Source organism: Rhinolophus hipposideros (genome assembly GCF_964194185.1).
Source record: "Rhinolophus hipposideros genome assembly, chromosome: 10".
Taxonomy (NCBI): domain Eukaryota; kingdom Metazoa; phylum Chordata; class Mammalia; order Chiroptera; family Rhinolophidae; genus Rhinolophus; species Rhinolophus hipposideros.
The window spans coordinates 46,327,566-46,352,044 of NC_138056.1; the positions used below are offsets into that span (position 1 = coordinate 46,327,566).

Genomic DNA, 24,479 nt, shown 5'->3' on the forward strand with positions numbered 1-24,479 from the left:
GATCAGGCAACAGACATCAGAGAACGAAGCATGGATTAAAGCAAGTATATATCACATTTTCAAGAGGCAGTGCCATTCCAGGCAAGAGGACTGCATTAATACAAAGGTTCAAAGGCCACTAAATGAAGATGGGAAAGCCAGGCTCCTATCCCCTTTCAGCCCAAGAAAGCTCATTCATTTCAAAGCATACATTAACGGCCGTGCCATGTCTCCTATCCTGCATAGGCATCACAAGACAGGGACAAAGGGCACTGTTTCTAGAAGGGCAAACAGGCAGACACTCTTAGATTACCAGATGAAAAGCGCTACATCAGGAGTAAGCAAAAGAGGGCACCGAGAGGGCTCTTTCCCACCAGCAACCTTCACAGTCCCTTTCTAGTCATAAATTTATACTCCCCAAGATGCTTCCACAGAACACCTTACATGATTTGACCCTCAAAACCACCCCGGGAAGTAGGTAAGGCAGGTAGGTTCGTTGTTTACACATATGAAAAGTGAGACTCAAAATAAATTGATTCCTCCAAGACAATCTGCACCCCCAGACAAAGCCTTTCCTCCCCTCCGGTCCTCCTTTAGGCCCAACCCTCAAAACCCCCAGCAGTCAACCATGCACTAGCTGTGTAACCCTGGCCAAGTTAAACCTCAGATGGCCCCTCTGCAGTAAAGGATAGTAAGGTGGTTGGCAGTATTAACAAGACGATCCATACAAAGCGCGTGGCACCGTGTCCGGCACGTAGCTGGTGCTCAGAAAACGTTTACCACTACTACCATTACTACCACTATTGTTAGCAATAGGCGAAGACTTCCCGTTAAAGGACCCCTCGTGACGAGCCTTTCAGGAACCTGCCCTACCCACGCCCATCCCCCTCCGTCACTCAGACAGAATTCCACAGACACGCCCCCAAACACTCTTTCCCCTCCCCCAGGCACGCCCAGCACCTCCCCTTCCGACAGACCCCTCCCCTCACAAACCTCACTCCCAATAGAGCCTCCCCAGTCAGACTCCGTTACGCGGGAGGCCTATCGCTGGCGCCTGCCTCTCCAGCACCCCCTCTAGGCCTGTGCGTTCCTGTGGGCGCCCAGGCCGAACGCCAACCGCGGGCCCGCGCCGGTTACCTGGCCGCGCGCTCCCGCTCGCCTCCCGCTTCCTCCGATCGCGTTTGACGCGGGCTCGCGCCAGCGCGGAGCGCACAATTAGTTTAAACTATGGCCCCGCCCCCTCGCACCGCCCTCTGATAGGCTCCTGCCGGCTGGAATGCACGCAAGGGCACGCTTGAGGACCCGGGAAAAGGAAGTGTGAGGGCCACTGGGAAAGGAGAAGGGGTGTCACTGCTTCCGGACCCCCGCCTCGACTTGAGAGCAAGGACTACAAATCTCGGCACCTCCGCCGCCTTAGAGCCCCGCCCCTGGCGAACTACAGCTCCCGGTAGGCATCGCGGCCGCGCTGTCGGCGCCTGGCCGAGATGTACTAGCGAAGGTAGTTACCATGGAGTTGCGCTGGGTAAGCCTGAGGTAGTGAGTGGGACGCCGAGGCTGGAAGGGCAGCAACTGCGGGTGAGTCCGGCGGGAAAATAGGAAACCCATTCCAGGCAACAGGAGCTCTGTGGAGAGGGGAGGGTCATTTCTTTTCTCGGGGACCAGAGACCCCTCCCCCGAAAAGCCTTACCTCCTTTCACAGTGAACAAGACGCTACACCCGTACGGAGTAGACGGGCGCGGAGGAGAGAGAAGGGCGCTGACATACCCGTTCAGATTCGGGCGTGCTTAAGAACCTACCCCGCCACAAACTTGGGGCCCCCTAATACGAATGCCTCAAACCTCTGACACAGCGTGGGGTATTTGAAACGCCCTGATGTAGGGTCGGTTTTCCTGATGAACTGAGACCCTCTTCAAGACATGGGAGTAACGTCAGAAAAAGACACAGGCCCTAATACTGGAGATGAATGAAAATTTATGGGGCTTACACTGCCCCTTTCCTTCCAAGCAAGAAGACGCCACGGTAGAGCCTGCTTCTCAGTCTCAGAGGGGTCTTTCCACACTTACTAGGGATCCTGTCCCCAAATTACCGCTTTTCCCTACACCTACTCCATGATGGGCTTCTCTAACCTCCATCGGTAGAGCTTCATTCCTTTTACAGTCTCCATGACAGATCTGTTACATTTAGTAATGTAGCGCTTTCACATCCAGTGTCTCTTTTGAGCTTTACGAGTCTAGGATATTTATCCCCATTTCACAGATTGTAAAACTGAAACCCAGGGTGGTGCAGTGACTTGCCCAAGGCCGCACACCAAATCAGTGACAGCCGGGACTAGACCCTAGTGTGCTAACTTCCAGCCCAGTCTGTAACTTGAGCCTACAGCCTCTCTAGCCTAAGACTTGTTCCAACAGTCGGAACTGCCCAGAGAAAAGAAAGCTTATGGCCCACATTGGATTATGTACACATCAACTTGAATGAGTTTCAAATCCTTCCTTAAAAGTTTAAATGGGAAAGAAAACTAGAGACTGAAGACAATGGAAGACATTTAACTAAATAGGAAAGTCTGGCTACACAGCACCTACAACTGATGCTGCCATGAGGCGCTGGTTTCTGGCTGGCTTCTAGTTAGCCCCATTGGTCCACTCACTATGTTCAAGTCCCCCGAGGCTCCTTCAGGATATTTCAAAGACAACTCAAACTCTGCATATCTGCAACTGAACTCCTAATCCATGTACTCCAAACCTCAGTCTCTTCCAGTGTTCTCACCTGTGTCCACCATTAAAGAAGTAAAAACCCCAAGTGTTATCCTTAATACCTCTTGTATTTCCCATCCATTATAAAGTCCTATCAGCTTTACTTCAATAGTCCTATCACATCTTTCCTGCCTTCCCTCCCAGCCATTTTTTAAAAAATTTTATTTAAGTGTGTTTTTCCAGGACCCATCAGCTCCAAGTCGAGTAGCTGTTTCAATCTAGTTGTGGAGGGCGCAGCTCACAGTGGCCCATGTGGGAGTCGAACCAGCAACCTTGTTGTTAAGAGCGCTGCGTTTTAACCAACTGAGCTAACCAGCCGACCCCCCCCAGCCATTTTGCATACTGCAACCAGAGTAATCCATATCAAATGTAAATTTGATACTGTTCACTTCCCCCAGCCCACCCCCATTTCAGAATTGACCTTCTTATTGCTCTTAGTATCAATCAACATCGCAGCCTGGCTCCCATCCACCTCTCCAGCCTCCAATCTAACCATACATATCCCTCCCTTTCTTCCCTCCAGTTATATGGAAGAACTTCTTTAAAGTTATATGGTGACTTCTTTAAAGTCACCTCTCACCCATGGAGCCTTTGTATGTGCTGTTATTTCGGCCTGGAGTGTTCATCTTTCCCCCCGCTATAGTTGATTTGTACTTCTCAATCTCTTCTCTCAATCACTTCTTTAAAAATGTCTTCTCTGACTGCTCAGACCAGGTCAGATCCCTCAGTCATGGTAACCTCATGTTCCTCTCCTTTGTAGTGTTATTCCCTGTCGTAATTTTTTATGTATTTGTTAAGCAGTTACTACTTGCCACCACGGTAGGGATAGAATTATGAAAAAAAAACATGGTTCCTGCCCTGGTGCAGTTTATGGACATACAGATCGTAAGCAGATCACCCTAGTGTCATGAGTGCTACCGTAGCAGTAAGTATAGGGTATTTGGGGAGCCCAAAAGAGAAGTTCCACATCTAAGATTTGGGCATAAGGGTAAACGCCTCAGAAAAGGTGAAACCTGAGCTCAGTCATGAAGAATTAGCAAGGTGAAAGGAGGAAGAAACTGTATTCCAAGCAGAGAAAGCTGGATGTGTAGAGACCCAGAGGCAGCTGAGGGAACTTACTGTAACTGCATTTGGCTGGGGTGCAGAATTGGAAGGGAGGATAGGAGATGGGAGTAGAGAGGTAGGCAGGAGTTAGGTTGACTCTTGGGCCTCCCTTTGGCACCTGGAAACATAACCTCTCAGAACACATTCGATAATTTGGCAGACTTTTCATGACATTGATTTTTACTTCCAACTGTAACTCATAAACAGAAACCCTCTCTAAGCCAGGCTGTTAAACCTCCTATCTGATCTCCTCATCTGATTATTCCTAAAAGCTTCATGTTGCTACTTACCTGGAAGAGGGCAGGAATAGGCTACTAACAAATGAAATTCCAGTTGTTAGTAATTTCCAAAAGCTGAAAACAAATTTCCATCAATTTGGGATTGGTTAAATAAAGTATGGTACACACAAATTCTATGGAATACAGTTGTTAAAAAGGGTAAGAGTGTACAATTTGAAAAGGAAAAAAAATAGGTTTACAAAGGAATAGACGTATGTGTTTATTTTAAAATATATGTAATTTTGTTACATATGTCTTCTAGGAGAGTATATTCCCAAACTGTTCATCATTTTTGGAGAGTCAGGCTTTTAGTTTCCATTTGATGTACTTCTATATGTTGTTGACTTTATTCAGCTATCATGTTAACTTTAAAATTAAAAAAGAAAAAAAGTAAAAGATGTTTCTAATTTGGAAAAGAAAAATTCCAACACAAGGCAGGTATGCCCCTAACCCTGTCATTCAAGTCCATCAGCCTGAACAGATGAGGAAGGCGGCCCAGGATCTGACTTACGCCTGGTCATGAGGCAGAACAGCAGCTGGGAAAGACTAAATCCAAAAACACAGTCACCGGAATAAGCAAGGCAGCCTAGGGCTTTGGCAGTTCTCCCCAGAGGTCAGGTTCACTGTCTGACACCTTGAAGACGTCATTCATTTATTCCTTTTCTTCTTTCATTTTTTCATTTATCCATCAAGCCATTAGTGAATACCCACTCTTTGCCAGGCTCACTACAGGGTAATGGTGGGAAGTGAGAAAGAAGTCTGATTTCTATTCCTGTCTTTAAGCCTACAGGAAGGGAATGGGAAGTAGGTTTCAAAGAAATGAGTAGAGTATACAGTTGCTTCAATTTATTGAGCACCTGCTGCAGGACATACAACAGCTCTCAAGATGGGGTTTTCTCATTTTACAGATGAAGAAACAGGCTGTGATAAAATTTTGTTTAGAGTACAGTGGGGGCATCCGTCTGTTTAGTTACTGCTGTATAAAAAAACATACAAAAGCATAGTGGCTTAAAACAATAAGCATTATTGCTTTCAAGTCTCTGCATCAGTTTCTTCTGGCCTTGGCTGGGCCCTCTCGTGTCTGCAGCCACCTGTGGGCTGGGTGACTCTCCTGACCTTGACTTGGGGTACGCTGGCTATTAGGCTAGTCTGGGGTGGTCTCAGCCGGGATCACTGGCTCTCTTTCACTTCTCTCTCACCGGCACGTGTTCCTCATATCCCTCCAGCAAGCTAGCCATGTTCTCTTGGCACTGGCAAAGTGCAAGAGTGCAAGCCCTCTTCTAAGCTTCCATTTGCTTCATGTTTACCAACATCCCATTAGCCAAAGCAAGTCACATGGCCGAGCCCAGCATCAGAGTGAATAGAACTAAATGTTACAGGGCAAAAGGGATGCGAATGGGAGACCATGAATAGGGATTAAGAGAATCGATCTAACACAGGACACATTGATCAATTTTATCCGGAAAAAAATTCTTCATGGAAGAGGGAATACTAGAGCTGAGTATTATAACATGATATGAGTCTTCACCAAGTAGGCAACTGTTTCATAGAACTGGATACAGGCTGGTATGCCACAACCAATAGAAACCCAGCAGATCTTTCTGTGCTCATGACAGACAGGGTTCTATTATTTGTATGTTGGCTTCATCCCTTCTGGTCAGGCACAGGGCAGCCGGCACTCAACAAATGTTTGCAGAATTGCAATTGAATATCTTACTGTGAATGAGGTGTGAACTGCAACAGCTGGCCCTCAAAGCCAATTGCTAGAACTAGCAGCTTACCATCAACTCCCTAAACAGAAATCCTTGTATTTGGCAGTTTCTCATTCATTCCTCTCACAAACATTTCCTGAGTGCCTTCTGAGAGCCAGGTTCTGTTATAGATGATGAATAAGACACAATACTAGCTCACAGCCTGGGCTACTGTTTAAATGGAGAAGACTAATAACGCTTTCCAACTGGAAAATTTATCCAAATACTAAGGGCTCCATTTTTTTTTTTTAACATAAGAGTGCATTCTTTTTTTTTTTTTTTTTTAGATTTTATTGGGAAGGGGAACAGGACTTTATTGGGGAACAGTGTGTATTTTTCCAGGAATTTTTCCAAGTTGTCCATTCAATCTTAGTTGTGGAGGGTGCCATTCAGCTTCAAGTTGTTGTCCTTTCAGTCTTAGTTGCGGAGGGCGCAGCTCAGCTCCAGGTCCAGTGGCCCTTTTTTCTAGTTGCAGGGGGCGCAGCCCACCATCCCTTGTGGAAGTCGAACCGGCAACCTTGTGGTTGAGAGGACACGCTCCAACCAACTGAGCCATCCGGGAGCTCAGCGGCAGCTCAGCTCAAGGTGCCCTGTTCAATCTTAGTTGCAGGGGGCGGAGCCCATCATCCCTTGCGGGACTAGAGGAATCAAACCGGCAACCTTGTGGTTGAGAGCCCACTGGCCCATGTGAAAATCGAACCAGCAGCCTTCGGAGTTAGGAGCATAAGGGCTCCATTTTTAATACTAACCCAGAAAAATGCATCAGGAGTCGGTGCTACACAAAATCATAAGTTTTAGGAACTGCACTGAGGTTCTTCGATGGTCAAGGAGACTGATGGTAAAACTCTGCCCTATAGCATTTTAAAGCTGAAATGCATGTCCGGCAGTGCAGAACTCGAGCCCAGTCCAGGTCTTACTTTGAGAGGAGTATCCGGTCTTGCTCAAAGGCATCAGACCTGTTGTAGATTCTCAAGTGGAATGGGTTTCTGTCTTGGTGAGAACGCAAGCCAAGTTCCTCTATTTCTACAAAAGAATAATGTGTTCTTTGTTGTCCGTAGATTTTGCTATCTAAAAGATTCAGATCTCCCTATCAACAACTCATGCCCACTATGCCAGTCCTGCACTTGACAGAATTCAGCTATGAAGCCCACACTTCTCCAAAGCTCAGTTGGGACTACAGCTTTTTGAGAAAGACATTCACTTTCCATTCCTCTAAACTTGTTGAACTCTGTCCTTGCATATGGTATCTCTCTCTCTCTCTCTCTCTCTCTCTCTCTCTCTCTCTCTCTCTCTCTCTCTCTCGCACACACACACACTTACTGTATTATGCTTAAATGGAATTACAAACTATCAACTCCCTAGTTTTAAAAAGAAATTACATTTTAAGAACATTTGTGAATATCATTGTCTCTGCATACAAACTATTTGTTTCTTTGAATCAAATGATGAGAATCACATATCCTAAGGTTTCCCTTTTTGCTTTGGCTTCCAGGAATCTCAGAACTACACATAGGCCTAGTTTCCTAATTCCCTGGTACATTTCTTTCTTTAATCTGGTTTCTTTCTCTTCCATGTTTGCATTTTCTGCATCTGCACTGTACAGTATAATAGTCTCTAGTCACATGTGGCTATTGAGCACTTGACATGTAGCTTGTTCAAATTGGAATGTGCTGTAAGTGTAAAATATTTCAATTTTTACTATGAATATATGTTGAATGACATTTTGGATATATTGGGTTAAATAAAATATTAAATGTTACTGTTTCTTTTGACTTTTTATGGCTACTAGAAAATTTTAAGTTATATATGTGAAAAAATATTGTGACTTGCATTTGTGCTGTTCATCATATTTCTGTTGGACAGTTCTGTTCTACAAATCATCCTATTTTGAGTGTTACTGTACTTAGCTCAAATCCCTTTGGAAAGCCGGTGAAGTAGTAAATGCAATGGAGGTGAAGGCATTGGATAGAGAAAAGGGGATGCTGACTGGGACATATACTTGTCTTTGCCAATCCATTTGTCGTTTGTGTCACATACATAACCCTTGGGTAGTTTTCAGCTGGTCTTCCCAGAGGAATAGTGTTCTCATGTCTGTGTCCAGCTTCTTGAAAAGTTCTCAGCTTTACTTGAGCCAACAAATTGGAAAGGATCTGATAAGATAATTCACACATTATAAATGTCTGATAATACTGTGTTCACCCCTTTCAAGGGATATTTCTATTTTAACATTCCATTTTGATCCACAGGAATGAATCCCTGATGGTGGAGTCTCAGGTATGTGACAGGTGAGTGAGAGTGAGGTAGATTCTGGTTTTAGGTGTGTGTGTTTATATTCTTATGACTACATTCAGGATGTGGCTGAAAGTAGAGTCTTTGGATGGAAAGGCAATGGGTCTGACAGACAAGCTGAGCAGAGAAGACAGCAAATCCCCAGCTAGGTCAGACTGCAAAAGGCTGTCATATACCAGATCCAGTGCATGCCCTCAGGGTTTGTTAAGCAATAGAATAGCCCAGGTGATGTTACCAGAGGGTAGGTGCCAAGACAGCCTCCATGGTGACTACTGTGGAGTAGCAGAAAGGGCCTCAGTAGGATTCATGCTTGCAGTCCGTAACTGACTCACTGGCTTACCTGTGGGCAAGCACTTTCACCTTGGGGTCTCAGTTTCTTCATCTGGAAAGTAGAAATGGGTGTTATAAGTATCAGTGCCCCAGCTCTAAGTTATCTGTGGGCGCTTTGAGAAGTAGGAAGTGCCCTACCCCACAAATGCAAGGGCTTGTGATTCGTATCTTGAATAGAAATGCAGCCGGGCAAGCCTGGAGTAGTGGAGGAGAGAAAGCAGGGTGGAGGTCTGTGGGGAGACCTGAGGGCCTATGGTCTTGTACCTGGAACACCAGTCCTCCTCCGTCCTTGCAGGCTGCACCCGGACCTGACGAATGATGGCCTGAGCTATGAGCAGACAGGACTACATGCACACTTCGGTGCAGGAGCCCCCTCTTGACTACTCCTTCCGAAGCATCCATGTGATTCAAGGTCAGCCTACAGAGCACAGCACTCCACTCACCATGGCAGCAGGCCAGGTGTGGTCCGTAGGGAGAAACCAGTCTTCTACTTAAAAGCCTGAAGAGATTCTTCCCATATGCTTTTACGTTTTTGTAATTGTCTTTTCTGGGAGAAAAGGGTAGGGAGGTGAGAGTGGAAGGGTGTGGCCTTTTAGCAGCAAATCTGAAAGGAACCAGGGTGCTGTCAGGGTAACCGATATCTTCAAAAGAAGACAGGATACAGCAGGAAAGTCAGGTGGAAGAAAACTGGGAAGCCTGTCTGTCAGTGAATAATTTTATTCCCGTTTTTACCTGGAGAGAGGAAGAAACTAATGAAAGGAAAATACAGCCTGCTGCAAAGTCTTGGTGAACATGCAGAACTGTAGCTCCTCTGCCCTAGGATACAAGCCTATCCTGATCATTGGTAAAACATGCGGGGCCTTGTTAGTAACAAACTGGCATGTTTCCAGTTTAAATATTTATTGACATTTTATATTCATTCCAGTCATATCCAAGTTTATTCCATCATCACCCACACTTATCGCAGGTTCCAGCACTGCCCACGTTAATTTCCATTGGCTCATTCAGTGTCTTTGTAAACCGGCAGCTAGTACCTCTCAGGAGGGGAGGGCTCTCAGCAATATCATATTCTCGAGGGAGTATAATTCTTTCAGGAAAGTTATGCTGTCCCTGGCTTTTGTTATCTGCCCTCACAGAACACAGGGTGGCATCAACATATCCTAGACCCATTATCTGGCTTTGGTTTTCTCTTTTAGGCAATTGGTAGCCACCTTTAAGTTCAGGAACCAGGCAAATAGTTGTCCAGAGTCCTGGATACTACTTGGATTTGGGTTTAGGGTATGACACGGGTTAGTGTCAGCCCCAATAGTAATTCCTGTCTGTTCTTTCATGAGCACACACCCACCTACTATAACCTTTATTTATTATGTACGGCATCACTTCTGATTGATGTAGTGCACGTTTCACAAGGGTTTTAGCTACAGGAATGGCTACATACAAGATAGCTAAGGTGACAGAAGAGGAAGGGAATTATGGCTCCTACCTACCCTGGGAATTCCCAGCTCTGAGCAGGGAGATGTAGTTTACCCTCTCTGGAGTCCTCAGAATGAGGGTAGACAAGCTACAATCAAGGATAACTCCACAACACAAAACATCATCAGTATAGGTGGCCTGTCCTTCAACTGTTTATTGAGCACCTATTAAGTGTGTGCGTGTGTGTGTGTGTGTGTGTGTGTGTGTGTGTGTACACATATATACCAGGCATTGTGCTCCTTGCTGAGTGTTGGGAGGGAAGAGATAGAGGCACATATAAGTCCCAAAAGGTCAGTCTCCTTAGGGTCCCCAGAGCTTATGGAATACTTACTGAAAAATGGGATTAGAGGACAGGGTACAGTTTGGGGGTACTTGCTTAATCAATAGATAGATCATAGAATCTGAAATAGTGGTGACTTCAGAAGGCATCCAGTCTGTACTATCTGCACCCAGTCCTCTAACTTCTCACAAACCTGCAGTGTGAAGGGAGGGAGTCCTTTACCACACACACCTACCAACCCTTCCCATTATGGAGTGAGGAATGACACAAGGAAGTACTTCATATCAAACTAACTCCTGCCCTCTGGGGACATGTGGAAAAAGTTGCATGGCAACCCTTCAGAGATATGAAAAAGAATCACATTTTCCCCAGGTCTTCCTGGAGCTACACAACCTCCAGTTCTCTGAGTGTTGGTATTTGTGGTCCAGACCTTCTTTAGCCTACTCTGAATAAGGAAGTTTGACAGATCCTCAGGCAATGCAGTGCCCTGGCGGAGTCTCAGGGGAGCAGTAACTTGTAATGGCTGAGACACCCTACTCCACCCTTGGTAACAGCAGCCCCAGGCAGCCTCAAGTTTTAAGCAATGCTATCCCACCAGTGGCTCCCTCTGAGCCTGGGGTCGGCCCAGGTTTGTTGGCATTCCCCAGCTGCTGCCCCATCAGACTGGATGCTGGTCCATATGTGGGCTTCTTTTGACCTCAACTTTTATCTTTGTCATTTCATTTCAGGGTTTGCAATCAGGAGATGTGCAGTTGGGAAGTAGGATTAGTTTATTCATGAACTGGAGCTGCTCCGGTACCATTCTGTCACCTCTCCTCCCTCCCACCTCCCGCCCCAATGGTGGTTTCCGCTCACTGTAGGCCTAAGAGAGCCATCTGGTGGATGCTGCCTGACCTGCAGCTGAGGAAGAGAGGAAATGAAATGTTGGGTGTGGGTAGAAGAGAGGAAGTGTGTCCACTAAGAGCTGAGGAGAGGGTGAAGCTGGCCACATTCAGCAAATACTAAATATTTCCTTCCCTAGAGGCAGCTTTCGACAAGTAGCCAAAGGCACAGGGGCAATAGGAAAAATATAGTCACCTCAGCCAGAGCTAGTGTCTCATGCTGGCTCTGCCACCCTGAGCTTGGGCAGAGCCCATCCTTTCTCCAGATCTCATTTGTTAAAAAAAAAAAAAAAAAGGGAAGGTTATCCATACAGATGGGTTTTAACCTATCCTCCTTCTCACCTAAACAAGGGTGTTGTGTACGCTGACTGCTTATGTTTCCTTACTTTCCATTCACCCTTGAACTCACTCCAGTCTAACTTCTGTCCCCAGGCCCTTGCCATTTCATTACAACAACCCTCACCAAAGTCACCAGGACTTCTGAGTTGCCAAAATTCCTTTTCAGCCCTTATCTCCCTGAAACTCACTCCTACAAACTATGGACTCGCTGAGGTCTGTAGAACTACCCACTCCTAGCTCTTCCTCTTTCCCAGATTATTCAGTAACTTCTCTAATAGACTCCCCTTCTTCCTTGCCCCTCCTCGCCAACTCTCACTCTCCTCGAGGAATTTCATGTTTCTCTACCTTACATACCCTCTATGCTAATGATTCTCAAGTCTGTGTCTTCTGAGCCTCACAAGCTCATATCCAATTGCTTACTTGGCTTCTCCACCCTTTTGTACTATAGGAACCTCAGACACACCAAAGCTAAGTCTGAACTCATCACCTGCCCAACCATGTTTCTCCTTTTCTGAATTCTGTATCACTTCCTAGATCTGGCACCTGCCCAGTCCCCCAAACAAGAAACTGGACACCACTCTTGAACATTATTCTACCTTTACATCCAGTCAATCATCAAGTCATGCTGACTGTCCCTCATCTCTTGCTTGGATGATTGAAAGAGGCAAATTGGTCTTCCAGTCCCATCTACTCCCTAAAATCCAGACTCCATACTAAAGTGTCAGAGTGATCTTTCTGAAAGATCTGAACCGTCTCCTTTGCTCTAAACCCTCCAGTGGCTTCCCCACGCCTACAATAAAGTCCAAACTACTCAGCCTGGCATTCAAAGCTCCGTCTTTTTCCTCCTTGCCCCTGTGCTGCACATATACATGCACCCATGCTGTTTCATACCTCTATGCCCTCACTCATGCTCTACACTTTTTCCACCCTGGTTTATGTCTCCTAATCTACTGAGGTACAGCTCAGGTTTCACCTTGTCTGGGAAACTTCCCTGAGCTCGACTGGGTTAGGAGCCCCTCTTCTGTTTCCATGACTTAAATAGAATTTATCACACTAATTGCCAGTTTGTTTCCATCTAGCCCATGTGAGCTCCTCCAAGACATAAACTTTATCTCTGCCCTCTTACTCATACAGAGCTTGGCACAAACTGTCCCTCATTTTGTTCACCATTGTGTATCCAGTATCTGGCACACAGTAAGTAGCTCAATATTCATGGAACAGAGGACATCAGAGTGTGTTACACCGAAGTGAATTCTATAGGCTCTACTAGTGGATAATTCTTGATTTTGTGCTGTCATCGTCTTGGTTCAAGCCCAACACCTCCGGTTCTTAGTTTCCTCATCTGTACAATGGGAGTGGTTTTGTCCCCCCCGCTGCACACACATACACAGGGGTGTCACACAGAGGACCCAATGATACAACAGACATAAGAGGAGCATGTGGCCCAAGCCAAGAGTTTGGGACTGGACGCTTCCTCTGACTTTGGAATGGGGGTCTTGAGCCGACAGTGGAGTCGCATTAGACTCAAGCATGGGGCTGTGGCCCTGGCAGCCCTACCAGCTACAGCTTAGGCTGCATATCCTCCCTGCTGTCTCTTCCCATCCCCCAGAGCCAGAAAGGCAAAGATGACCTATCCAGGCCTCACTTTGTCCCCACAGACCTGATAAGTGAGGAGCCAAGGCCAGGGCTACGACCACTAAGGCACTCGAAGTCTGGGAAGCCCCTGACCCAGTCCCTGCGGCTCAACAACAATGTCCTCAACGAGCTGCGAGACTTCAAACAAGTGCTGTCACAGCTGCTGGAGCATCCAGAGAACCTGGCCTGGATCGACCTGTCTTTTAACGACCTGACCTCCGTAGACCCTGTGAGTCCCCAGCTCTACCAGTCCAGTCAGGATGCGCCACAAGCTACCCGTCCAGCCCCCAGCCTCTCTACCTCGCGTCTAGGAAGTTGTGAGGCAGCATGGTACCGTGTGCAAAGCATAGAGCTGTTGACTCAGACAGACGTGGGTTCAAATCCTAGACAGCCCCTTACTGTGTGACTTTGGAGAAGCCACCTAACCTTTCCAAAACCTCAGGCTCCCTATCTGAAAAATGGGGATAATATACCAAAATCATATGTTTTGTGAGGATTTAATGAGAATGCACATGGTGATAATACAGTGAATATTTCAATTTTAAAACATTACAGTAAAGGACACATTGTCATTAATCCCCCTCAAAGTACTCCCCATCGTTTCGAAAACACTTATCCCATTGATCTTGCCACTTTCTGAAGCAGCTCTGGAAGTCCTCTTTCATAAGTGACTTTAGTTGTGCTGTGGTGACTGCCTCGATGTCCTGAATTGATTCAAACCCTTTACCTTTCATGGTCATTTTGATTTTGGGGAAGAGACGGAAGTCACACGGTGCCAGATCCAGTGAATAAGGTGGATGAGGATGTTTTGTTTTTGTTAATGTTTTTTGTTTTGTTAATGTTTTGTTTTTAAGGAGGGTGCAACTCACAGTGGCCCATGCGGGAATCGAAACAGTAACCTTGGTGTTATCGGCACCACACTCCAACCAACTGAGCTAACCAGCCACTCCCCCCGTTTTTATTTGACAGAAATTGTTTCACCGGAAGCGATGTGTGACGTGCAGTGTTGTCATGATGGAGGATGAAACTGTTTGCCCATTTCATGTTAATGTGTTGTTCGTAATCCATGATTTACAGCACACTTTAAAACCCACCTCTCTACCGTAGCTCACACCCAAATGACTGCACCAAACAAGTTGAAACTTGTCACATTGTTACTAAGGTTTGATGCATCACTTCCCACATTGAAGACCATTGCCTTTCCATTGGATGGCACTTTGCAATGGCATTCACAGTAGTTTTTTATCACAATGGAAATGCTCCATGTCATACTTCGCTTATGGTACAGCAATTTCTGTCAAAAACATTACGGTGTGTCCTCATCCACCTTATTCACTGGATCTGGCACTGTGTGACTTCTGGCTTTTTCCCAAAGTCAAAACAACCATAAAAGGTAAACGTTTTGAATTGATTCAGGACATTGAGGCAGCCACGACAGCGCAACTAAAGATATTCATGAAAGAGGACTTCCAGAAGTGCTTTAGAAAGTGGCTACAATGGGTAAGTGTGTTCATAGCAAGGTGGAGTATTTTGAGAGGGGTTAAAGGCAATGTGTCTTTTACTGTAATGAAGTTTTTTTTTTAATTTAAACATTCACTGTATATTTGATCATACCTTGTATGAAAATCAACCAGTTTCCCTGAAAATAAGATCTAGCTGGACAATCAGCTCTAATGTGTCTTTTGCTCTAATGCGTCTTTTGGCGCAAAAATTAATCTAAGACCCGGCCTTATTTACTATAAGACCGGGTCTTAGATTAATTTTTGCGCCAAAAGACGCATTAGAGCTGACTGTCTGGCTAGGTCTTATTTTCAGGGAAACTGGTTAGGAGGCTCAAGTAAAATTGTAGCTCTCGTTATCAGTCACTCTCTGTGCCTTATGCTAAGTTCTTGGAAAAGATAGGTAGTAAAAGTACAGCACTTTCCATAAACTCAGACTCAAGTTTTGAGAAATAAATAAAACCAGTCCCTTCTTTTCCAGGATCCCTGTTAGAGGGGAAAGGAGCTAGAACACAACTTGGCAACTATTCCCTGGGTTTAGTGATTTCAATTTCACTACTCTTTTAAAAGCTTCTCTCATGTGCTAGCATGATGCTCTGTATCCCTGTCCCTTGCTGTGACAGAATCTTAGATCACCAAAGCTGGAAAGGTGAATGGGCAGCTAAGGCTCAGAGAGAGGCAGGAGAGCCCAGTCACCTGGCAAACCAGAGGCAGTGCTGGGACGCAGGCCCATACCTCCTGCCCCTCAGATCATCGTTCTATGGGATACCCTGTACCCCTTCAAAGGTAAATGAAAGTAGGTTGGAGTCATCAGTATGACTGGGGAAGGTAGTGGAGGACACCATGTTCCCCCAACTCTTCCTTCTCTAACGTGAAATCAGTCCCGAGTATATATCCAAGCCCTGTCCAGCCTATCTTTTGGTTTTTCCCCCAACAGGTCCTGACAACTTTATTCAATCTGAGTGTCCTCTATCTCCATGGCAACAGCATCCAGCGCCTGGGAGAGGTGAATAAACTGGCCATCCTCCCTCGGCTCCGGAGCCTAACACTCCATGGGAACCCCATAGAGGAAGAGAAGGGGTATAGGTAAGTGCCCTGCCCTGAAGCTGGGCTCTCGAGGGAAAGGAGGAGGGGAGACATCATCCTTCTGCCATGCTTGGACCAGGGAAAGGAATAGAGACCTTTAGGCATTTCTTGCTGTCAGGATAAACTCAGTCTCCCCCAAACTATACTCAAGTCCCTCCACTCCTAGTCAGAGGAGTTAGCAGCAGTTGATGGGGAGGGGGGTCAGGGGGAGGATGAAGGATAGTGAGGGGGATGGCCCCCAGCCCAAGTCTCCCCCCCAGGCAGTATGTGCTGTGCACCCTGCCCCGTATCACCACATTCGACTTCAGTGGGATCACCAAAGCAGACCGTACCACAGCTGAAGTGTGGAAACGCATGAACATCAAGCCCAAGAAAGTCCGGATCAAGCAGGATGCACTCTGAGGTTCCCAGGAGCCCAGCCATCCTGACGGCCTGACGATGGCCAGTGTGGTGTGAAAATAAAGGATTTGAGCTATTCAGCAGGTTCGAAGTCACTTGTATCATGTAATAATACCAACTCAGGCAATTGCCAGTAGATCTGGTCTTACTTCACTGAAAGGTAGGCAATAGAGGGAAAGGCCTGTTGGCCTGGGACGCAGGCGACCTGGGCTCACTGCAGGGCCTTAGGAAACGTCTCTAAACTCTGGCCCCCTTTTCCACTCTTCAGCTCAGGTATCCTCTGGTTAGAGTTACTTCACGGAGCACCAGGGTTCTGTGGAGCTGCCTCCGAGGCCTCTGTAATAGCTCCCCAGTGATAGTGAAAACCGACCAGGCCCGTCCTTTTGACGCCCACCCCACCCTCGGCCAGGGCTTTGAAGGCCAGTCCCAAATGGTTCTACCCTCCCTTGCTCCATCCTCACTTGCTCAGGCTTCTAGCCTCGCTCTTCTTCTCATCTAAGATAGGCCATGAGGTCTGAAGCCCCCACTGCAATCAGATCAGAGTCATTCCACTCCTGTTTTACGTGTTGGGATTCTGCTTGATTTCATTTGATAAAAAGAATCCTCTGCTTGAAAACACTGACTTGCTGACTCCATATCAGGAACTCCTGGTCTGACTACACCACCACCACCGATCCCTCCTGAGCTTCTTAGTAATTCCACTGAGCCTGGGCCAAGACCTGCAATAATGACAGTTGCCTCAGATTCAAGTCTGTTCAGCTTTAACAGTGTTCCCATCACTGCAGGAGGGACAAGCGGTCTTGTCACTGCTCACAGACTTGAGTAGCCAGAAGCAAACAGTAGGGTGGTAGGCAGGACAGAGGGGCTGGAACCAGCACAAATGAATACATTTCCTTTATCGAGGGAGACAAACCAAAACAAAACCAAAAAAAAGCCCCAAAACCCCAAACATGTAAAAACCCAGGGTGCTAGAAATACAAGCTCAATTCGTTCAAATTCAAGCTCGTTCAGACACTGGTCACAAACCCTAGTGAGGTGCACGCGAGCACCAAGTCAGGGAGAGAGGGACACAGGAGTGAGGCAGAGAGAGTGGGCAGGAGGCCCCCACAGGCCCCCTCGTGATCACCCTCACAGTGGTACCGCCAGCTCCCCAGCGATCCTGAAAACCTACTAGGCCCGTCCTTTTGACGCCCACCCCACCCTTGGCCAGGGCTTTGAAGGCCAGTCCCAAATGGTTCTACCCTCCCTTGCTCCATCCTCACTTGCTCAGGCTTCTAGCCTCACTCTTCTTCTCCTCCTCCACATTCTTCTGTGTTTAGTAGCAGGTTAGGGTACTGTATAAGCCATAGTGAGGCTGGAGGCCAGGGAAGGCAAGGTGGAGACGGGGTGAAAAGAGGAGAAGAAGAGCTGTCCAAGGACCCCTGTCTTCACGGAATCCCAAACTGTACAACCAGCTCCTCCTTCGCGTCCACACGAATCTGAGAAAGTGCACTGTAGGCATAAGCAGCTATCCTGGAGACCTGAGACAGAGGGGCCAGGGAGGAGAGGAACAGAGAGAGACAAGTAAGAAGGGAGATCCAGGGGGCGGCCGGTAGCTCAGTTGGTTAGAGAGCAATGCTCATAACATCAGGGTTGCCGGTTCCATCCCCACATGGGCCACTGTGAGCCACACAACTAGATTGAAACAACTACTTGACTTGGAGCTGATGGGTCCTGGAAAAACACACTTAAAGTAAATAAAAAGTTAAAAAAAAAAAAAAAAAAAAAAGATGGGAGAACCAGAAACCAGGGGAGGAGGACTGGATGGCCAGAGAGGAGGGAATGATGAGGGACAGGAAACCAAAGAGAAAGGCAAGGATGGGAAAGACAGAAGGAAAAGAACAAAGGGGAGAAAAAGAATAAAGGTTGAGGGGAGAAGATGGGGGCGGAGATAAAAAGTGAGGTGGGAGTGAGGGCCCACAAGCTACCGGGGGAAGGCCACTTCCCTACCTCCTCTGAGGCAGAGAGGGTGAACCCTCTGCCACAGGCTGGACAGCTGTAGGTGACTGGGTGGGCATGGTGGGGGGGGCTCACCTGCTGCAAGTCGGAGAAGGGGATGGGCTCGCTGGCCAGAACTTGGTGGGGCTGGCTGGTAAGAGACGGCAGTGGTGGCAGCTTCTTCCAGTGAGTCAGGCTGCTGCTCAGCACAGCCAGGCGGGTGCTGGCAGAGAGGGAAGGGTGAGGCGGGTAGTCAGGCCTCAGTCTGCCCGGCCCGGCCCAGGCAAGCCTCCCTCAGAACAAACTGGGTGATGGGTACTCAGCTCACCACAAACTCACTGCAGGCCTAAGCTCGCTGGCCCCCCCCCGCCCCCCACACACACCCTTGAGTGTCATGGCACAAACAGAGTTGACATGAACGTCAACTGAGCACACCAGAGACTTGTGGTCAGTCTCCTGGGCTGCACCCAAATTGAGCCTGGACTAGAGTCCCGGTTCCCACGCTGGATCAGGGCCAGAGGGGAGCCCAGGCAGCCCGAGGGACCCACACTGGCAGGGGCTCACCTGTACTGCCTTGCCCGGTCCATGTACTCATGCTGCTCCATGCCCTGGGAGTCTGCAGCGGACACGTCGATGATGTTGCTTTGGGGAGAAGAGGCAGAGAGGATATGCAGGTACTTGCAAGGACGAACAGGACTCACTGCCAGGCATGAACCCCAGGGTTATCTGACACCAGTGTCCCCACCTGCCCACTGGAGCCAGGCTGGACCCAGAGGCACCTCTCCCCACAGAGCCTGTCCCCTCCTCCAGCTCCGGGGCCGCTCCCTTTATTTCAGCCTTTAACCTCGATGGCGGAGCTCTGTCCCAGACCTGCTCCTGTGCTGCCGGCTCACCTGGCTGTCTTGGCAAGGATGGAGGAGAGCAGGGCCTGCTCATCTGTGCGAGCAGAAGGCAGGCTGTGGTAGTTGGGCTCGGCTCCATTGAGGGCTTTGGTGGGGGGGCTGCTAGGGTCCAGCAGCAGCTTCCGCTCCTCTCTTTCCTAAGAGAAGCCATTAGGGAGAGTCAGCCCAGGGACCCTTCACCCAACCTCCCTTTCTTGGGCTCTCCTCTCAGCCCAACTCTGACTTTTAAGCACCAAAAATATTTTTATTAGGGATACCCCAAGTTCCCAACTATAGGGAATGTCAGATATGACTCCGTTCCTGCCTGCCCTTGGGCACTCAGCTCAGTTGGTGGTCCGAGATGAATTAAAGTGGAACCAAACAGTCGTAGAGGCCCTGAAAATATGGACAGAGACACAAAGGACATATTCAGTAACAGCCCTGGAGCTTCAGAAAATAGTCCAGCACCTTACGCAAACAGGATATGGGAGGCTGGAAGCCAGAGGAGGTGGAAACTGCCAAAACAACGGGGTCTAGAGGGGAAATTGATGCGAGTCAGGAGCCCAAGAATGGCCTTCCTGATCCCCTAGACCACGCCCACTCCAGCAAGGCTTCTGTTTCCAGGATAGAGAGGCCTTGTGAGGCCAGCCACGGCCCTAGGCCCCAAGGGAAAGCAAGGCCAACCTCTCACTGGCCATTCCTCATATTATTTCAGGGTAGGAGACCCAGCCCCAGCCTATGGGTCACACAGTCCAAGTGGCCACCTTCTTGAGTGCAGGTCCCTTCTCCTCTCAGCTGATGCTGTTTGTATAGGACGCTCAGAACCACACTTGTGCACCTGGTGTATCCCGACCTGACCTGAACAGTGGAGCTGCTCCCTCTTTGCCAAATCACCTCATCTCTATCAGTGTGGCTTCGTTTATGGCCAGCAGCCTTGTCACTATTAGCCGACGCTGATAGTCACAACCCCCAGAACTGAGCTGGGGCCAAACCTCTCCCTGGTCCTGTATATTTCTGTGTGTATTTCTGCTTGCCTGGTTTAGTCCCTTGTTATAATCAGCTGTCTTTCTGGATAAGACCTTGCTTTGAGCCCACTCGCTGCAAATCCCTGCTGGCTTTTGTCAGCTACAAAATGGGTAAGCAGACCTGCTGGGTATCTATCCAAGCCATGAAAAGCGAGGGTCCCCGGACAAAGTCAAGAACAGGGGCCCATCCTGGCGAATGCTGACTCACCAACCTTCAGTGCCAGGCCACCAGACTCCTCACCGCTCCACTCCAGGCTTATCTCAGTTCCTCCCAGACTTTCCACTGCAGCTCCCAGCTCCCCTGCCCACAACTCCGCAACTCTCCTAGCAGAGGGCCGCTTCCTTCTGCCCAGCCTGCCCCACCCTCGGCAGGCCCAGCCTTGTCCCATGACTGACTCTTCCTTCTCAGTCGTAGGCTGCCCAAGTGTCCTCACTTCACAGCACCAGGAAACAGCTTCTGTCCCATCACCTCCCGCCTCCTAGACACCCCCCTCCCTAAAACACAAGCTAAGTAACAAAGAGCTAGAAAGACAAAATGTTTGCCAAGGATTAAACTATCTAAGAATCTCCATGGAAAGTTGGCTCCATGATGAAGTCTGAGTTTGCTTCCTGTGTGTCCATCCTTCCTCCATCCCCACTTCAGACAGATTTTCTGGCAGGACAGGGCAGTTTCTCTTCTATCAGGGATTCTTTAAGAACAAGGTTGTATTCCTGAGACCTATACTCCTGGAAGAGGCCATACTACTCCCACCGGAGTGGACAAATAACATCACCTCACCCCCAAAGGGCAAGTGGAACATGGGGGAGGTTTTTCACACTGAGGTGTATCCTTAAGTCAATGTCAACCCAAGAGCCAGAGTTTCACCGTCTACCGTAGCATAGACATATATGGGGCCTGCCCATGACTAACCATCTGGTCCGTGGGCACAGCTGGAAGACAGCTTGGTCCAATGACACAGCACATGGCTTGGCATGAAAACACCTTGGTTATGGCACTCAGCTTCGTGACCTCTGTTAAGTCACTTAGCCTCTCTGAACTTTTTCCTTGCCTTTAAATACATATAACCTGTACTTAACTGACAGATGTTTGGCAAGAGTCAAATTAGATAACTGTAAAAGGACTTTGAAAACTGTAATGTGTTGTGCATTTCTTATTACTGTAACAAAGAGACAAGGGGAGAGGGGCCTGTCCAAGAGCTCAAAGAGAGACTTGGGGATAGTGAATGGGTATGGCTTCTAGACCAGGTTAGCAGACTTTTGCCACATGAGGCCTCAAATCACCCAGCACTGATCAAGCAGCGTATCGAGGAGTTAGAAACAGAAGTGAGAACCGACCAAGAGGAAGATGGAAATTGAGAGCAGCAGAAAGCTCAGCTTTTCCAGCCACAAGCTGGTATCCTTTCTCATAAGGCAGGCATTAACCCTTGACTCATTCCCTGCAAGAGTCCATATTATGCTGTAAGGGACAACTCTGCAGTGGGCCACAGCTTTCCCAGTCGGCTGGGATACTGTCTCCTTCTTTGACAGGCTGGGGTGAAGTGAAAGGTATTGGCTATGACACATGCCTAACATAAGGCAGAGGAAATAGGAGTATCTGTTCACTGGGTGTTTGCAGAATTAGATGAGGCCCAGGAGCCACCCACGCCTCCCATACAAATGACACTTTCCCAAACCCAAGACCTTCACCCAAAACAGGTTCACGTGAGTCACTGGGGAAAGACATTCTCCCCAGTACCGGTGATATAATATGATCCACTTGTGTGTCCATCTACCCCACGCCCACCACCAGATTGTGGGCTACTTGCTGAAATCCTTCTACTGTCTCCGTGTCTAGTATGTGTTAAAATGTGGAATCCAGGCACAGAGGCGATCAGAAAGGTGAACGGCCAACAGCTAAGCCTTCATCTTTGGAATGGGCTCTCGCCTCAAAGGAGGTCACGGGGTCAGGGCGAGGATTAAAGTGTGTTGAGAGGTGAGACCGCACCAAGAGGAAGAGGGAAAATTAAAAACTGTACAGGTTTCCCCAGCCTCATTCTCGCAAAGGGATCAGATCTGCAGCCAAATTCCCAGGGCAAGCATCCAACTAGCTAGAGGAACCCTCAGGCCCTAAGCAAGGACTGCACTTAGGCAAGCCAAACCCCCAACCCAGCTGGAGCTAAACCCGATGTGTCGCTTCCCAAACAACTTCCTATCCTGTCCAATGTCATCATTGTGTCTGTTAAATCCTTCACTGACCAACTCAAGGCTACCAACTTCCAGAGGCCTTCTCTGACCCCAGATGAGCAGTGACCTTCCTTCACCAACCCCAGGGACTGAGAGGATACAGATTCCTGATGCATCTTGGGACTCATTAACTCAGAGCCCCAACTTACCCACCTCTACAATGGACTCACCACGCCCGCTAACAAGCACAGGGAGCTGGTAAGGGAGTGCTTCCCAGGGACCGAGGCTGAGGATCCCTGAAGCTGTAAAGGTTTGAAGGTAGGAAGAGGAGGGAACGAGTAGGACAGGCGGCTGCCCGCAAACCCGAACGCGGGGACTGTGCAGAGAGAACTGGACTATAACAGGAGAAGGAGCCTGGCCCGGCGTCTCCTCTGTAATCTGTCTCCTCCGGGCCTCCGTACTCAGTGAGCCCTGCCGTCCGGCTCCCCCGCTTCTGCAGGCTTTTTTGTGGGCCCCGTGCCCCAGGGTCTCAGCCCTCGTTCCCGAGCCCCGCCCGCCGCGGCCGCACCTGGTCCGAGTCTTCGTTCTCGCTGCTGTAGCAGCACCCCATGGCCGGGGTCGGGCCGGGCGCTCAGGCCGCGCCGAGGAGGGACGCCGTCCGTCACGACCCCTTCCGGTCACATGACCCGTGGCTGCAATCGGCAAGTAATCACCCACCCCCACAACTCTCCCTTCCCAGGGCCGCTTCGAAGCCACCGCAACCCCGGCTTCCGGTTCCGCCCCCACCCCGTGATCATCTCCAACCAATGGGAAGGCGCTCCCTGCAAGACAAGAGCGAGACACGTGATGCGAGGAAAGGAGGGGCGGGCCACATGACTTCAGCCCCTTCAATCTCCGAGCTCCAGTTCTTCGCTGCAGTCCTGTAGAGGCTGTGCTGTGAGTCGTTCTTTGGTCGCTTGGCCGCCCATCACCTTTGTGAGCCGTTGAGCGAACTCATACCAAACGCCGTCATGATGTGTTTTCCAAATGCCATTCGGAGGGCAAGTGGGATGCACACACAGTCCCCACTTACCGAGCGCCGAGTCAGGAGTGGTGGGGCACGTAGAGGGTTGTGACGCCCCACAGAGTGCTTTTTTGTCAGCTTGGACTGGGCATCTGACACTTACTGCAAGAAGGGACTATATACCTTCGCAAGCCAAAGCGAAATGGAGCTCAATCCTGGTAGAGAAGATGGAGGCCACCTCACCGATGTTGCCCTCAGCTATTTCTCTTCATTCCGACCTTTTAATGGCAGGCACAGTAATCAACACACAAAGCTCACCATATATGTCCTTTTAGAACCATCCTATGTCTTCCCTTGCACCCTGAACACAGGTCCAGGCCTGTCATTCAAGGCGCAGATCCTGACGCCCGTGTCGGAGAGATTGGCGGAGTGCCCCCTATGGCTAGTGCCCCCCAGCCACAGGGAAATCGTTTCTTGACTGACGCACTGGTGTCTGCACATGTGGCTTGGCGGTCTTCCTCCCCACAGGCTCTGCCTCAATAACAATAACAATGTCCTCGTGATTGCCTTTTCTGACTCCATTCTCTGGGCATCTCCAGCTCCCTGTGCTTAATCCCTATTCATTCATTTATTGGATCAAATACTTAGTATGTACAATGAGGCACACACTGTTCTAGCTGAATATGTAGCAGTTCACAAAACAGCCAAGAGTTCCTGTATTCATGGGTCATCCATTCTGGTGATCAAATCATAGTGCATTCTGTTTCTGCATCCGTTTCTTCTACCAAACATAGAGTTCCTGAAGGACAGGGACAGGATCTGACTCTTCTCTGTGACCCAAGCCCTGGCACTTCCTTAGAGAAAACTTGAATTTGGAATTAAGGAGTAAACTACAACCTCCCAATCACCTTGTGTGCAGAGTGCCTAAAGTAAGGTATTTGTGTGAGCAAGAGTAACTCCATTTTGTATGAGCAAGAGTGACTCCATCTTGGACACTGAGTGCTATGGAAATTCCCCATGAAGATAAACAACTTGTTTGTAAAACTAAACAACTACCAGATGGCCATGCGGTCGCTGCACGGACTGATAGGACAAGTCTAAAGAAGTAAACAATTCTAAAAAGGTAAATAAGTACCAGATGGCCATGAAGTAGCTGTGAGGACTGATAAGGTGACGTCATACATCTCTACTGAATTCCTTAAGAACCCTGGACTTTGACAGCTCAGGAGCAGGTCTCACTTGAAGTGAACACGCTGCTCCTCTGCTCTGAGAACCCTCCGCTCCACTTTGGACTTGGACCCAAACTTTGCCAGACTGTCCTCTGGGACCAGCAACCCCGTGCACCAGATTCTGATTG

General features: G+C 48.5%; 3 protein-coding genes across 18 annotated transcripts in view; 1 reads left to right on the forward strand and 2 right to left on the reverse strand.

Annotated features, from left to right (window-relative positions):
- Nucleotides 1–1,134, reverse strand: part of NUMA1 (nuclear mitotic apparatus protein 1) — a 66,299-nt gene extending 65,165 nt beyond the window's left edge. Inside the window, exon 1 of one of the 2 annotated variants that reach the window (XM_081064795.1) lies at nucleotides 1,117–1,134. The gene's annotated coding sequence lies outside the window, so the exon portion shown is untranslated. Of the gene's footprint in view, nucleotides 1–972; nucleotides 1,082–1,116 lie in introns of those variants that run through there. The other variant, XM_081064796.1, reaches the window with a different exon arrangement.
- A 149-nt stretch (nucleotides 1,135–1,283) lies between these two features.
- On the forward strand, nucleotides 1,284–23,045 carry LRRC51 (leucine rich repeat containing 51; the record flags this gene model as incomplete). Of its 11 annotated transcripts, none has more annotated exons than XM_081065118.1 (6): nucleotides 1,284–1,426; nucleotides 8,109–8,147; nucleotides 8,777–8,893; nucleotides 13,113–13,318; nucleotides 15,526–15,674; nucleotides 22,859–23,045. In XM_081065118.1, the coding sequence occupies exons 3-6, from the start codon at nucleotides 8,812–8,814 to the stop codon at nucleotides 23,043–23,045; spliced, it is 624 nt and encodes a 207-aa protein (XP_080921244.1). In that variant the 5' UTR covers nucleotides 1,284–1,426; nucleotides 8,109–8,147; nucleotides 8,777–8,811. The 11 variants fall into 11 exon arrangements, with proteins under 11 accessions (XP_080921244.1, XP_080921253.1, XP_080921249.1 ...); XM_081065127.1 differs by lacking the exon at nucleotides 22,859–23,045 and adding an exon at nucleotides 15,935–16,187 and having other exon boundaries at nucleotides 1,284–1,554; XM_081065123.1 differs by lacking the exon at nucleotides 22,859–23,045 and adding an exon at nucleotides 15,917–16,187.
- On the reverse strand, nucleotides 6,148–22,862 carry LAMTOR1 (late endosomal/lysosomal adaptor, MAPK and MTOR activator 1). 5 transcript variants are annotated; one of them, XM_081065131.1, is made up of 7 exons: nucleotides 22,688–22,862; nucleotides 18,944–19,089; nucleotides 18,615–18,692; nucleotides 18,147–18,273; nucleotides 8,492–8,533; nucleotides 7,900–8,012; nucleotides 6,148–6,885 (listed from the first exon to the last, which is right to left on the reverse strand). In XM_081065131.1, exons 1-7 carry the CDS (start codon nucleotides 22,727–22,729, stop codon nucleotides 6,813–6,815), a joined length of 621 nt encoding a protein of 206 aa, XP_080921257.1. In that variant the 5' UTR covers nucleotides 22,730–22,862; the 3' UTR covers nucleotides 6,148–6,812. The 5 variants fall into 5 exon arrangements, 3 of the variants coding, with proteins under 3 accessions (XP_080921257.1, XP_080921259.1, XP_080921258.1); XR_013994364.1 differs by lacking the exon at nucleotides 7,900–8,012 and adding an exon at nucleotides 17,336–17,593 and having other exon boundaries at nucleotides 6,149–6,885; XR_013994363.1 differs by lacking the exon at nucleotides 7,900–8,012 and having other exon boundaries at nucleotides 8,387–8,533.
- Nucleotides 23,046–24,479: the final 1,434 nt, after the last annotated feature.

What these genes read in the sequence shown, in the direction of transcription:
- LAMTOR1 (XM_081065131.1), bottom strand. Translation starts at nt 22,729, where the DNA reads ATGGGGTGCTGCTACAGCAGCGAGAACGAAGACTCGGACCAG. An exon ending in CCTTCTCCGACTTGCAGCAG is followed by an intron (nt 8,534 to 18,146) that starts GTGAGCCCCCCC and finishes TCTACTTTCCAG; the next exon opens with ATGAAGAAACTGAGACCCCA. An exon ending in GTGAAAGTGCTTGCCCACAG is followed by an intron (nt 8,013 to 8,491) that starts GTAAGCCAGTGA and finishes TTATCTTATCAG; the next exon opens with ATCCTTTCCAATTTGTTGGC.